The 12995-nt window shown below is 42.1% G+C and overlaps 2 protein-coding genes across 2 annotated transcripts; one reads left to right on the plus strand and one right to left on the minus strand.

The window, feature by feature from the left end:
- Positions 1–310: 310 nt before the first annotated feature.
- LOC113135941 (aprataxin-like) lies at positions 311–2060 on the plus strand. Its single transcript, XM_026316326.2, has 3 exons — positions 311–663; positions 1069–1115; positions 1333–2060. Exons 1-3 carry the CDS (start codon positions 543–545, stop codon positions 1420–1422), a joined length of 258 nt encoding a protein of 85 aa, XP_026172111.1. The 5' UTR covers positions 311–542; the 3' UTR covers positions 1423–2060.
- Positions 2061–5021: 2961 nt separating this feature from the next.
- Positions 5022–12310, minus strand: LOC113135923 (TRPM8 channel-associated factor homolog). Its single transcript, XM_026316286.1, has 13 exons — positions 12257–12310; positions 10776–10855; positions 9840–10505; positions 9328–9544; positions 8778–9069; positions 7907–8205; positions 7533–7707; positions 7324–7418; positions 6860–7070; positions 6206–6442; positions 5880–6103; positions 5635–5748; positions 5022–5399 (listed from the first exon to the last, which is right to left on the minus strand). The coding sequence occupies exons 3-13, from the start codon at positions 10484–10486 to the stop codon at positions 5157–5159; spliced, it is 2754 nt and encodes a 917-aa protein (XP_026172071.1). The 5' UTR covers positions 10487–10505; positions 10776–10855; positions 12257–12310; the 3' UTR covers positions 5022–5156.
- Positions 12311–12995: the final 685 nt, after the last annotated feature.

The raw sequence follows: 12995 nt of genomic DNA on the forward strand, positions 1-12995 counted from the left end.
TCACATTTCTACCGTAAAAATAAAAACCTTCCATTGGTTACATAAGCAGCTATAACTGACCTTTTTTTACAGTTCGACGTTTCCGGTCAGCCGTCCTACAAACTTTTTATTTATCATTGTGGCTTATAGAGAAAATATTTTTGTGCTGTAGGAGGATTTCTTTCGAGTGGAGGACTGAGTCTCCTCGTCGGGCGGCCTACACATGTAGTAGTAATACAATACTGTAGTACTACTACTACTACTACGAAGTACCACTACGCATTTGCTATGAGCGGAACATTCAAGCGGAGGACGTTTCTAGACGGACATGTTTTGCGGTGGACGCTGCCTAAACAAACGTTCCTTTGGTTAGTTTTAGTCCCATAACAGTCAGATACACAGAATTAGTGTCGACAAACATGCAGCGTTACACGGTGAAAATATACGCAGTTATTTAAATATAAGTATTTTTATGTTTGTGTTTCGTACCGTAATTCCACGAAACCAGTCGCAGACAAACGCACCATTAGGCTGAAACAGCCTCGCTGTGGTTACGCGCTCAGATGTCGTGCACGCTTGTTGGCACCTCCGGAGCTCGGGTTCCTCTGGAGGATGGACGAGCTGTGATTTTGGGCCGGGGTCCGGACACCGGGGTTAGCGACAAGAAGTGCTCCAGGCACCAGGGTGAGGACGAGTCTAGTGCATTTTAAAAGGGCGAACGGTTTTATCTCAACTGAGCACCCAGTGGGGTCACCCTATGGGTGACTTCATGGTTACCCTCTGCGTGTTGACGCAAGTAAATACTGTTGTAATCACACAATATTAATATTATAAGTGGATGATTTACAAAAGCCCCAGTTATCTGCTTGTCCTGTCCAATCCATAGTCCAAAAAACTCCATGAAAACTAGCAAATATTCTCATTTGAGTAGCTGGGATGAGTGAAATTGTTTTAAAAACTATTAATAAAAGTAAAGTAAACTTTTTGCTGATTAATTTTCCGATGATCAGTTAATTTCTCGTGTGTATGTGAGAGAGAGAGAGTGAGTGTGTGTTTTTAATGGTAATAATCTCTCTCTGTTTGCTCCAGTGAAGGTGGTGGCTTGCTATGCAGACCAGGATGTGGTTGTTACTCAGGTAAACAGTCCAGCCAAGAGTCACAGTCAGTAATTCATCTCAGGCTGCAGACACATTACATTACATTACATTACACTAAGCTGGCCAGCTTGCTTAAGAAAGGATACAAGGTGGGCTGGGGAAAAGCAGATTACAGCACTTGTTCATACTTTGTAAATATTTTGAAATATTTTTGTGTCACTGGAATTCCTAGTCTGTGCTTGCTGGCTTTGTGCAGGTGGTGTTCTTCACTAACCAGCTGGGGATTGCTAAAGGAAAACTGAGGCCAGAAGTCTTCAAGTCGGAACTCCATACTTATCCTTTTTGAGTGTGGAAGGTTGCTGGACAGGTCCCCAGTCCATCACAGGGCCACATAGAGACAAACAACCTCACACACTCACACTCACTCCTATGGGCAATTTAGAGTCACCAATCAACCTGACATACATGTTTTTGGACTGTGGGAGGAAACCTTTCTAAATGTGCAATAAAAGTGAAGTATAATACACACTCACGATATGGACATCCAGGATGCTGGGATCTCAGGGTAGACAGGGAGGCACTCCACCAAACCATAACAGGCAGAGAAGTAGATCCCTGCCACACCACAAACCTTATTTCCTTGAAACTGAAGCAGGGTGTTCTCTTTAGGGTGATCTGCAGTCCAGCTCCATGCCTGGCCTGCTATCAGCACTCCTCCTCCAGCTTTCAGAAATGCCACCAGGTCTTTTGGGTCTTCACCCACACTGTAGGCACTGGTCACATACACACCAAACCCCTGATTCTGACTGAAGGAATCCACAACTTCTACTTGGAAACCGGATTTACTGAGATTATCAGCAACTGCCTTTACATTTTTATGGACCCCCACAGACAGATTGTCAGACCCATCTCCTCTCAGCCAGGTCAGAGCGTTCCCTACCAGACCAGGAAGGGTGGTCAGGAAGCTCTCATGAGGACTGAGGTCCTCTACCCTGCCCTCCTCCCCTCCTCACATATATATGCCACCACTGAATGTCACTAACTTTGTGGTGTCTCTCGCTGTACCTTCTGCAGGTTTCAACTGCTCCACAACACATCCTGAGTGCACATCAGTTTTTCATCAAATATCACCCCCTGAATCTTCCAGTTTTCCTCCTACACCTTATACATGCAGAATATTTGGTTCATGCTTCCTCATAAAACAAATAACTTGTGATTTACTGACTGATCATTTAAAGCTGCATTTTCTCATCCACTTTTCTATGTTATTTAATATAATCTGCGTGTTCTTTTCAGTATATTTACAGCCTCTAATCCAGATAGCCCCATCATAGAATGATTTCCCCATTTGTTAAACTATACCAGAAAATATATCATTTATCATAGCATTACAAATACTGGCCTACAAATACCACATTGGAATAATGTCACAAAAATAAAACTTACCTTCCAAGGTTCTGGGTAAGGTTTGCAAATATAAAACATTCATTGAGTAAAGTTTCATAATGCAAAAAGTGAAAACTGACCTGTTTCACAGTTTGAGATCTCAACGGTCCAACACACTTTTAATTAAATATTAATCCCTGTGACCTTTAAATACTTTTTGTGCAGCAGGAGGAGTTTTAATCTGAAGGGCTGAAACAAGGTGTGTGGTGACATAAGCAATCATGGAGAAAGCAGCCACATTTGACCATTACTTCTGCAAAACATACTTCACCAGGTGAAAAAAAATTGAAAATTTCTCATACTGTGTAAGTTGTTTGCATGTAGCATTGCAAACTCATATTACAACATGTTGTTGTATCTTGCAAATTGCAACATGCTGTTGTAAAAGCTTGTCGTATTATAAAAAACATTGTGATTTCTCTGATTAATAAAAACTGTGTCCAGCAGACAGGTAACCTCCCTTTTATAAATTTAGGAGCTTTTTAAAATCTGATTATGACAAACATGTTGATTTGCATCATCTTTGGAGACAGACCATCCAAATACACCGCCCTGACTGTCCTGTCTCCACCTGTGTGTAGTTCAGCCACTGCCACTGTGCTGCCTTTACCTGTTGTAACAGCACCAATACAGATTTCTGACCTGAGACCCCATGACCTCACTCAAAAGCAAGAGAGAAAGCAGAAGGCTGCAATTATTACAAACAAAAAACACAGACAATGTCACTGATTTGTGCATTATTTGTTTGCCTACTGGCAGTGTGAATGGACAAGCTCCTAGCTGACATTATGCAACAACAGAGGACGTGTCTTCCCCAACTCACAGCTTCAAAGAAAGGAGAAGAAAATGTAAATTGCACATAACAAAGCAGATTTAAAGACAATGATGAGTAATTTTATAAAAGAATAAGACAACATGAGGCAAGCACAGGCTGACATGTTTTTAACCTTTTATTTCTTCTTTCTTTATATTTTTTCTCATGATTCAATCCAAGCAGATTTTAGTCAACCCCCTGCAGGAACTGGATCTCCTCTCCCAGATGCTGTTTCAGCCAAGGCATTATCTCGAATAGATTTATGTGAAAGTCTCGAGCATCTCATGATGCCACAGTGAATCATGTGCCTCCATTTAACCCTATCCTCTGTATCCTCCTCACTCACACCAACTATCCTCTAGGCCTCCTTCACTACATCCAAGAACCTCCTCTTTGGTCTTCCTCTAGGCCTCCTTCCTGGCAGCTCTAACCTCAGCATCCTTTTACCAATGTATTCACTGTCCCTGGGACCCCATAGGCCGCCCTTTGCTAAACACCAAGTTGTTGTGTAACTAATACAGGCCATGGCCAACAACGGTATTATTGAGCCATCCAAAAGCCCATGAAGAAAGGGGCTGGCTGGCCGTCTTACCTTGCCTACAGGTGTCTCAATGCAGTCACCCAGGAGGACTCTTACCCCTGCCCTGCATTGACAATGCCCTGTGGCCTATGTAACTGGGTCGTCCTGGTTCAGCTCTCTCCATTCACAGAATGGATATTGGCAAGTAGAGCTGACGCTAGAGGCAAAACCCAAAACAGCTTTCACCATCAGCCAGGGACTGAAGCAGTTCTGACTATGTAATGCCCCCGCGACCTTTGAGCGTCTGATGGATTGGGTGCTCACGGGCACTCAAAGTAGTCGCTGCATGGTGTATCTGGACAACCTGTTGGTGTACAATAGCGTCTTTTGGCGGGGGCTCTACAGAATCTGCAAGAGGTGTTTTCCACCATCAGATGGGCTGGGCTGCAGCTAAATACGGTCAAGTGCAACCTGATGACCAGGGAGACAATGTTCCTGGGACACGTAGTCAGCAGTCATGGGATGGCTACAAACCCCAATAAGTTGGCTGCTGTGCGAGACTGGCTGACCCCCCAAGCTCTGGAGCTTTCTAGGGTTAGTTTCGTATCCCAACCTCCAACAGCCATCTGTCCTGGAAACCGACGCTAGTGGTGTGGGTGTCGGAGTGGTGCTCTCCCAGAGGAGGGACAATGGGGAAAAAGTGGTGGCCTTCTACAGCTGTAGCCTGAGCCAAGCTGAACACAATTACTGCATCACCAAGTGAGAGTTGCTTGCAGTGGTCCGGGTGGTGAAGTACATCACCCCTTCAACACCGCTAATCAGTCAGTAGGTCGTACTAGGAGGTAGGGTAATTGAACTACACTAACTAGATACACAAAGATAATGGATTCACAGGAAGTAACTTGACAAGACATAAACACGCCACATGATATCAAAATAAAACAGGAAGTCAGACTGATCTACTTGGGCTTCGTGACATAAACTTGTGCATTTTGAAAATAAAGCTTTGTGAAACATTTGACCTGCCATATAATGTTCATAATATTATAATGACAGATTCTATAGACCATGAAAAGTTTATTTTTCATATTAATCCCAGGTAAGGACATTTATGTGTCTATGAGTTTACACATTCACACATGAAATATATACGTGCATTTAAGAATATTTGTGTGCTATTTTTAATGACTAGGTTTTACTTTTTATTGAGTTTACAGTGTTAGTGCTGAGTACTAGGGAGCTAAACATGCAAAGTTGAAAGCTCAAAGAAAACAAGTGGCTGAATGCTAAGTCAAGGATTTCAGCCATACTGGACCATGGGGTGGTCACTCCAGGGAGGCAGGTTGGAGAGTTTCTTTTCAGTGGCTGCTTCGATAGGCCAGCCCCAGGACTTAAAGAATGCACAGAGGTTCATCTCCACAGTCTGGGAGAAAGTCTCAGCATACAGGTTCATTTTTTCTTTCTTGTCTTTGGGAAACTTGGTCATCCTGTGGTAGGCAGCAAACACTTTCTTCAAGGCATCCCAGCCAAACTTCTCCTGGAGCTACAAGGAAGAAAACAAAGGTTTCAGGGAAATGTGAAACAAATTTGTTCTGACAGTTTTGTTGTCTGATGTATAATGTGCAATAGAGTCTCTCTGGGTCGACTGTAGCTAGACTTTCAGACATATTTGCATTTATTTTGACTATGAAGATGTGTGGTTCTGTTGGAAAGATGACTGCAGCATGTCTCAAACAGAACTTTTCCCCATAGTGTAATGTACAGAAATTCTCTCTCACCTGCAAATATGTCTCCAGGGCCACCCACTTTTCCCAGCTGCTGAGATTCCTGCCCCCTTCGGCGTACTCTTTAGCTCGTTTGTTTCGTTTAGATAAAGCCAAAAATGAGTGAGCCTGCAATGAACAAATGAAATGTCAATAAAAGGTAAATATTTTTTTCAGTAAAGGATAAAACTTTGTTGTTTTGTGTGATATAAAAAGTAAAGTTTTCCACTAATCACAAAAGCAAAACTGAATTACTCCACCTGCTCCCTGTTGATCCCCAGCACCTCTTCATGCACATACACTGACCACAGGTTGCATGTACCGTCTGTGGTGTGTGGTGGGAACTCCCAGCAGCTTCTCTGTTGGTTGTGTCCAAGTTCATGGATTGGGCCCCACACACCTTTGCTCCTGGCATTTTTAATGCTGATCAGCTCATATGTTGAAGCTTTGTGTGCCATGACTGGATAACCTGAATGCATCCAACCTGAACATATTTAAGAAGATTTAAGCAGATTTGCTGAATGCTCAATATGGCAATAAATTAAAAAAAACAAGCATTTATGTCATCATAGTCAGACACCCTTACCTGCAGAAATCTGCACATCAGTTACAAAGCGTTCTTTGCGAGGAAATTTGTGTGGTATGACGGCCAGATCAGCAACGGCCCTCATGATGGCATCCCAGAGCACCGCCAACTCATATGGGCCTTCCAGACTCCGAATAGCGTCCGATGGTACAGTGATGATGATGTTATCAAACTCCAGCTCTGCCCAGGGTGAGGGAGCTGTGCGCAGCAAGGCCCATTGAGCTGGAGTTGTTTCACCTGAAGAGAATAAATGGATGTGTGGGTTCAAATCTGAGCACTGAATAATTACATGACTATTGTGTAAAATTCTCCAGATACAAACTTGTCCTGCCAAGAACTACATTTCTAAGAACACGTCTTTACAGTCACAGACAGTGAGCTAGACTACTTGAGATAATTTCTCTGTCCATCCATGAGCATCCATGAAGTATCATTGCAACTTAACAAAACCATGTCAAAATGATAAAAAATAATTTTTTGTGAATGTCTGTGACTCAACACAACATTCATACTGTTTGTTACCCCAAAGCCCAGAACATTCATATTTATGCCAGGCCTTAGTGGAAAAAAAAATATGATACACACCCATTAAGTCCTTGAGGACAGAGATACACCAACAAAAACCTACCAAAGTTCCAACCATCACACACTTACCAGATTTATAATATGGTGCTGGCACAGCCATCTGCACAATGACCTTTGCCTCATTCACTTGTGTTTTGGGTGGGGCCACCAGGTAGATGAGTCCACCCCAGAGATTCCACACCTGCATCATCTCTGTGGTTATGGGGAATCGTTCATGAACACATGGTGCTCTCTTCAGTTCGTTATGTTTCAGATAGTCTGTTTGACAGCCAATCTGAATCTGAGGAAGACATGAAATATGTGTCAGTGTGACAGAGAGAGGGATATGCCAGTAGGCTTGTATTTGGATTTTTAGACTATTTGCATAACAGGGCTGTCAGCACAGGTGCCATTAAAGGGGGGCAAACGCTGGATAGAGCCCAGGGTGGGGTTGGCTGGTGTTGCCAGTGTTAATCATCACTGTTCCACCACAGGAACTCTCAGGGACCTGGGGTTGCCATTGGGGACACAAAAGTAACAGAAGCAAAAACTACCTTCCATCCCTTGTTGACAATCTCTGGTGGCATGGAGAGGAAGGTCTTCATACCAGGAGAGAGATAGAGACCAGTGCTGATCCACTCCTTTCCTCCTGACATACACATAACAACAGCAGGAAATGTTATACCGTAGTTGTAGTGTACTGAACAAAACTGCAGATACTCATAAAAAGTTCACATATTTGACCATAAGAACAAGTTTGTACCTGCTGTGTTGACATTAATTTTGATCCTTTGATTGTAGACAACTGGCAAAAAGGGGTTCTCCTTGATGAGGTAGGGCAGGAGAGCATCAGGATCTGGGCAAACCTTATATAACAGTGCCCCCAAATTGAGGAGTAGATGGTCTTTGGGAGTCTTCACAGGGCAGCTGTCACACACCTTGAAAGGAAACATTAAATGAAGAAGTTGGTTTAACATGTGATTGATTACTAGCTTGGTAAAATCACCATAGACCGCTGATGTGAGCTGTAGTAGAGTACTCTGACACAGTTCTATATCATAAGAATCAACCCAAAGAACATTTGTGTGGTTCTATTAAAATGAGTCATCAAGTGTTCATATTATTTTGTCCCCTCACCTGTGGCATGCCTGACCTCTTTAAGATGTCAGTGAGGGTGGATACAACCTGGTGATAGGCAGTGCAGTCTTGAGGCTTCATTCTCAAGAAGGAGGAGCAGTCCTTTCCCAGCTTTCTAAGACACCCTTCCTCCTGCTGTGTAAGTTCTTCGTTGTTGAATACATGACCAGCAAAGCGGTGTAGGAGGTGGCGGAAATGGTAGCTGTCTTTGGCCTGGCTGGGTACAGGGGCCTTGTATATACTGGCCTTAATTGTTGCCCCCAAAAGGCTCAAACCCATTTTGTTCAGGATCTGGTTCCCTGAAATACAGTTCAACAAAACTGACTTAATCAAATTTACTTTACCACCACTGAACCTCCCTTGCAGAAAGCTGCACCACATAATGTCTAAAGGAACAGCTGACCATTTTCTTGGCATGACGTTGTGCCAGTTATGGGGGAAAAAAATCAAACAGGGTTTGAATTTTTCTCACGAATGTTTTAAAAATAATTTTGGAGATGTTTTTGTGAGTATGAGTGAGTACAACACTAGGAATACCTTCCAGGAAAGACTGTCTGTAAAAATGAGCCACTATCCTCATATTTAAATGGCATGTCTGTCTTCATGTGTGGTTGCAATATAAGCATATTTGTAGGAACTTCTTTTCTGGTATCACCTGACCTGTGGTAACCTAGCCAGCCACCTCTGCAGGCATCCAGACAGTCGAATATACTGTCTCAGTACATACTTAACCAACAGTTTTAAGTTGTGTTTGTGTCATTGTCTTGTACATTATCACACCAACATGTGTATAAGGCAGAATATGGTTAGCATGCATCATGTTATAGTATCATTGCCATATATTTGTATACCACATTGTACATTGTCATACCTGCAAAATCTGTTAATGGATTTTGCCCAGAGTGTGTATGAGTCCAGTACCAGGCATGTCCACCAATCAGCAGTCCTCCTCCCTCTGCCACAAAGTGTTGGATTTCCTTCATATAATCACTGCTGTACGCTGTGCAAACAAATACACTGAGGTCGTCTCTGAAGTTCGTCTTCTCACACTGTAACCCCGACCTTCTCAGATTTTTAAGGGCACGATCACGGACAACACCAACAACCCCCTGCCGACCTTCATCCAACCAATGAATGGCATTGTTCCAAAATGGAGCCAGTGTCTGTGATAAGAACAGCAGTCGTTTGTTAATGATATCAAATTATTTGGCAGATCAGCATATTATCATTATTTACCTCACTATAGATGCTCATCTGCTGATGGCCAGAAGTTCATTTGCAAAAAATTACATTTGGAAAGTAATTATCTCTAAAGCAGATCATACTATATACATGAAATATATGAAAAAAATTCTCATGATGTGCTCAGTTTTACTAATGAAGGCAGAAATTCATAGAACAATCTTTAATGTAGATTCTACCTCTTGTTCCAGTAATACTTCATGTGAAACCACAATGACTCGTCCCTTTCCATAATAGGCTCCTGCCAGGAATACCCGTCCATCGCCTGTGATTCCAATGGGAAAGGCCAGTGGTCCATGGACCAGAATCTCAGAAGCTACTTGATCACCCTGGAGGTCAAATTCTGAAACCCCTTTGATCAAGAACTCCAAGTCATCCACAAAATCCTTACCAACTCTGAATTTGAAAGGGGGAAAAGGAGAAGGACAGAGAGATGTCAGGAATGAGAGATGCAGTCACTTATCCTTATTAATGTTTTCTTTTATTCTTAAACAATTGTTTTTTCTAAAACAATTAAACAAACTACAACTGTTATGTTTGTAATATGCATGTATTTTGATATAATTAAATATTAATGTAATTTATTACAAAATGTAATTTTTAAAATCTAAATCTAAAAATAATTTAACAGCTTCAGTGAAGTGGAACCTTTCTAAATGTGCAATAAAAGTGAAGTATAATACACACTCACGATATGGACATCCAGGATGCTGGGATCTCAGGGTAGACAGGGAGGCACTCCACCTCACCCTTACGCTCAGAGATGTAGATCCCTGCCACACCACAAACCTTATTTCCTTGAAACTGAAGCAGGGTGTTCTCCTTAGGGTGATCTGCAGTCCAACTCCATGCCTGGCCTGCTAGCAGCACTCCTCCTCCAGCTTTCAGAAACGCCACCAGGTCTTTTGGGTCTTCACCCACACTGTAGGCATTGGTCACATACACACCAAACCCCTGATTCTGACTGAAGGAATCCACAACTTTTACTTGGAAACCAGATTTACTGAGATCATCAGCAACTGCCTTTACGTTTTTATGGACCCCCACAGACACATTGTTAGACCCATCTCCTCTCAGCCAGGTCAGAGTGTTCCCTACCAGATCAGGAAAGGCGGTCAGGTAGTATTCATGACTGAAGACCACAATTCTTCCATGGCCGTACAGCGAGGCAGCCATCAGCACCTGGCCTTGGCTGTTCATTGCCAATGGAAAGGCATGTTCTCCAGTCAGCACCAGGGCACTGGGAACAGAGGGGCCATTGAAGTCCAGCTCTCTCAAGCCGTTCATCAGGCTCATGTAGTCCCCGTCATGTTGGTGTTGGATAGGCTGGTTGGTCATGGTGAGAATGACTGATGCTCTGAAAGTTGGTGAAAAAGGTGGAGAGCAAATAGGCAGAAAAAGATTTGTTGAGTCTGATGTAATTTGCATTAGCAGCACTACAGGTTAAACAGTTGCACCTAGATTTCTATAATATCATTTCCTGTAGAAATTGAAATAGCTAACAGCAAAATGTTCATCTACAAATGGCTCACAGATAAAATGTAAAAATATAAACTGGATACTAAACAACCAAATAAACAACCAGAAACCATATCAAAGCATTAGTTAAGTGTTTGTTTTTTTTTACCTGAAAGTTTTGTTTTTTTGCGGCTTGTATTATTCGTCTGCAGTACAACGGTTTTCCAGACTAGCAGCCCTACAAGATGTCTACAGGATGGGAAGAGGAAAGCATACAGATGAGAACAAGAACAGGACTTAAAGAAACTGACAGTTATTAGACAGTTAGTTATGGAGTTCCACAAGGTTCTGTGCTAAGACCAATTCTTAAATCCTTATACATGCTTATCTTAGACAATGTTATTAGGAAGCACTCTATTAACTACAATTGTTATTCACATGACACTGTGTATATCTATGAAACCCAATGACACAAACCAGTTAGCCAGAATTCAAGCATGTCTAAAGGACATAAAGGACTTGTAACTTTCTACTTTTAAATTCAGAGAAAACAGAAGTTATTGTGTTTGGGCCTAAAAACCTTTTCTCTCCTCGATCCATTCACCCCAACCAATTGAGGCAGATTTTAATCTGCCGAAACTGAGCCTGGTTCTTCTGGAGATTTATTCTGTTAAAGGGAGTTTAATGGAAGACATTTCCCACTTTCAACAATTATCAGATTTAGAAGGTGACAGTGACACCAACATGAGTTGATATCCACAAAAAATCAGCCTCTACTCCTTTCTTTTCCGTATCATTCAGTATATCTTGTCCAGTGTCTGACTGACCTTACATTTATCTTTTATATTCTTAACACAAGTTTTCCACATCAGTTTTTCATCAAATATCACCCCCTGAAACTTCCAGTTTTCCTCCTACAGCTTATACATGCAGTATATGTGGTTCATGCTTCCTCATAAAACAAATAACTTGTGATTTACTGACTGATCATTTAAAGCTGCATTTTCTCATCCACTTTTCTATGTTATTTAATATAATCTGCATGTTCTTTTCAGTATATTTACAGCCTCTAATCCAGATAGCCCCATCATAGAATGATTTCCCCATTTGTTAAGCTATACCAGAAAATATATCATTTATCATAACATTACAAATACTGGCCTACAAATACCACATTGGAATCTTCTTCTTTTCTTTTTTGGCTGCTCCCTTCAGGGGTTGCCACAGCCAATCATATGCCTCCATTTAACCCTATCCTCTGTATCCTCCTCACCCACACCAACTATCCTCATGTCCTCTTTCACTACATCCAAGAACTTCCTCTTTGGTCTTCCTCTAGGCCTCCTTCCTGGCAGCTCTAACCTCAGCATCCTTTTACCAATGTATTCACTGTCCCTCCTCTGAACATGTCCAAACCATCTCAATCTGGCTTCCCTGGCTTTTTCTCCAAAACATCTAACATGAGCCGTCCCTCTGATGTCCTCATTCCTAATCCTATCCAGCCTTGTTACTGCCAGAGAGAACCTCAACAAATACCACACTGGAATAATGTCACAAAAATAAAACTTACCTTCCAAGGTTCTGGCTAAGGTTTGCAAATATAAAACATTCATTGATTAAAGTTTCATAATACAAAGAGTGAAAACTGACCTGTTTTACAGTCTGAGGTCTCAATGGTTCAACCGATTTTCCATTAATCCCTGTGGCTTTTAAAGGCCTTTGGTGCCATAGGAGGAGTTTTCATCAGAAATGGTGACGTAGGCAATTTAATAGGGAATGTGGGGACAGTTGCAACATGGGGCAGTTGATGTAATTCAAAAGTTGCCACATGCCCTTGTAAAAAGCTTGTTATATATGGAATTGTCCTGTTTTCTTTCCCATTCCTCTGCTTTCTCAAACTACAGCTGGTAGATCTCAGTGTCTCTCCAAAATGGGCTGTGAGCTCTTTCTGTGAATCTTGGCTAGAGACACACTCATCCTGAAAATGTGGATTTGTGGCATTGTCAGGTTGGCCTCACCTTTGGCAGCACTGGTACTTGGCCATTTAATTGGAAGGTCTCTCAACATGTTGATTTGCATCATCTTTGGAGACAGACCATCCAAATACACCGCCCTGACTGTCCTGTCTCCCCCTGTGTGTAGTTCAGCCACTGCCACTGTGCTGCCTTTACCTGTTGTAACAGCACCAATACAGATTTCTGACCTGAGCCCCATGACCTCATGCAAAAGCAAGAGAGAAAGCAGAAGGCTGCAATTATTACAAACAAAAAACACAGACAATGTCACTGATTTGTGCATTATTTGTTTGCCTACTGACAGTGTGAATGGACAAGCTCCTAGCTGACATTATGCAACAACAGAGGACGTGTCTTCCCCAACTCACAGCTTC

The sequence above is a fragment of the Mastacembelus armatus genome, chromosome 13 (assembly GCF_900324485.2).
Source record: "Mastacembelus armatus chromosome 13, fMasArm1.2, whole genome shotgun sequence".
Taxonomy (NCBI): Eukaryota; Metazoa; Chordata; class Actinopteri; order Synbranchiformes; family Mastacembelidae; genus Mastacembelus; species Mastacembelus armatus.

Excerpts from the sequence above, each read along its gene's own strand:
- LOC113135941 (XM_026316326.2), top strand. The coding sequence starts at position 543 with ATGTCGTGCACGCTTGTTGGCACCTCCGGAGCTCGGGTTCCTCTGGAG. Across the intron at positions 664-1,068 it reads GAAGTGCTCCAGGCACCAGG|TGAAGGTGGTGGCTTGCTAT; the intron begins GTGAGGACGAGT and ends TGTTTGCTCCAG. Across the intron at positions 1,116-1,332 it reads AGGATGTGGTTGTTACTCAG|GTGGTGTTCTTCACTAACCA; the intron begins GTAAACAGTCCA and ends GGCTTTGTGCAG.
- LOC113135923 (XM_026316286.1), bottom strand. The coding sequence starts at position 10,486 with ATGACCAACCAGCCTATCCAACACCAACATGACGGGGACTACATGAGC. Across the intron at positions 7,419-7,532 it reads AATTAATGTCAACACAGCAG|GAGGAAAGGAGTGGATCAGC; the intron begins GTACAAACTTGT and ends TGTGTATGTCAG. Across the intron at positions 7,071-7,323 it reads TTGTCAACAAGGGATGGAAG|ATTCAGATTGGCTGTCAAAC; the intron begins GTAGTTTTTGCT and ends TGTCTTCCTCAG.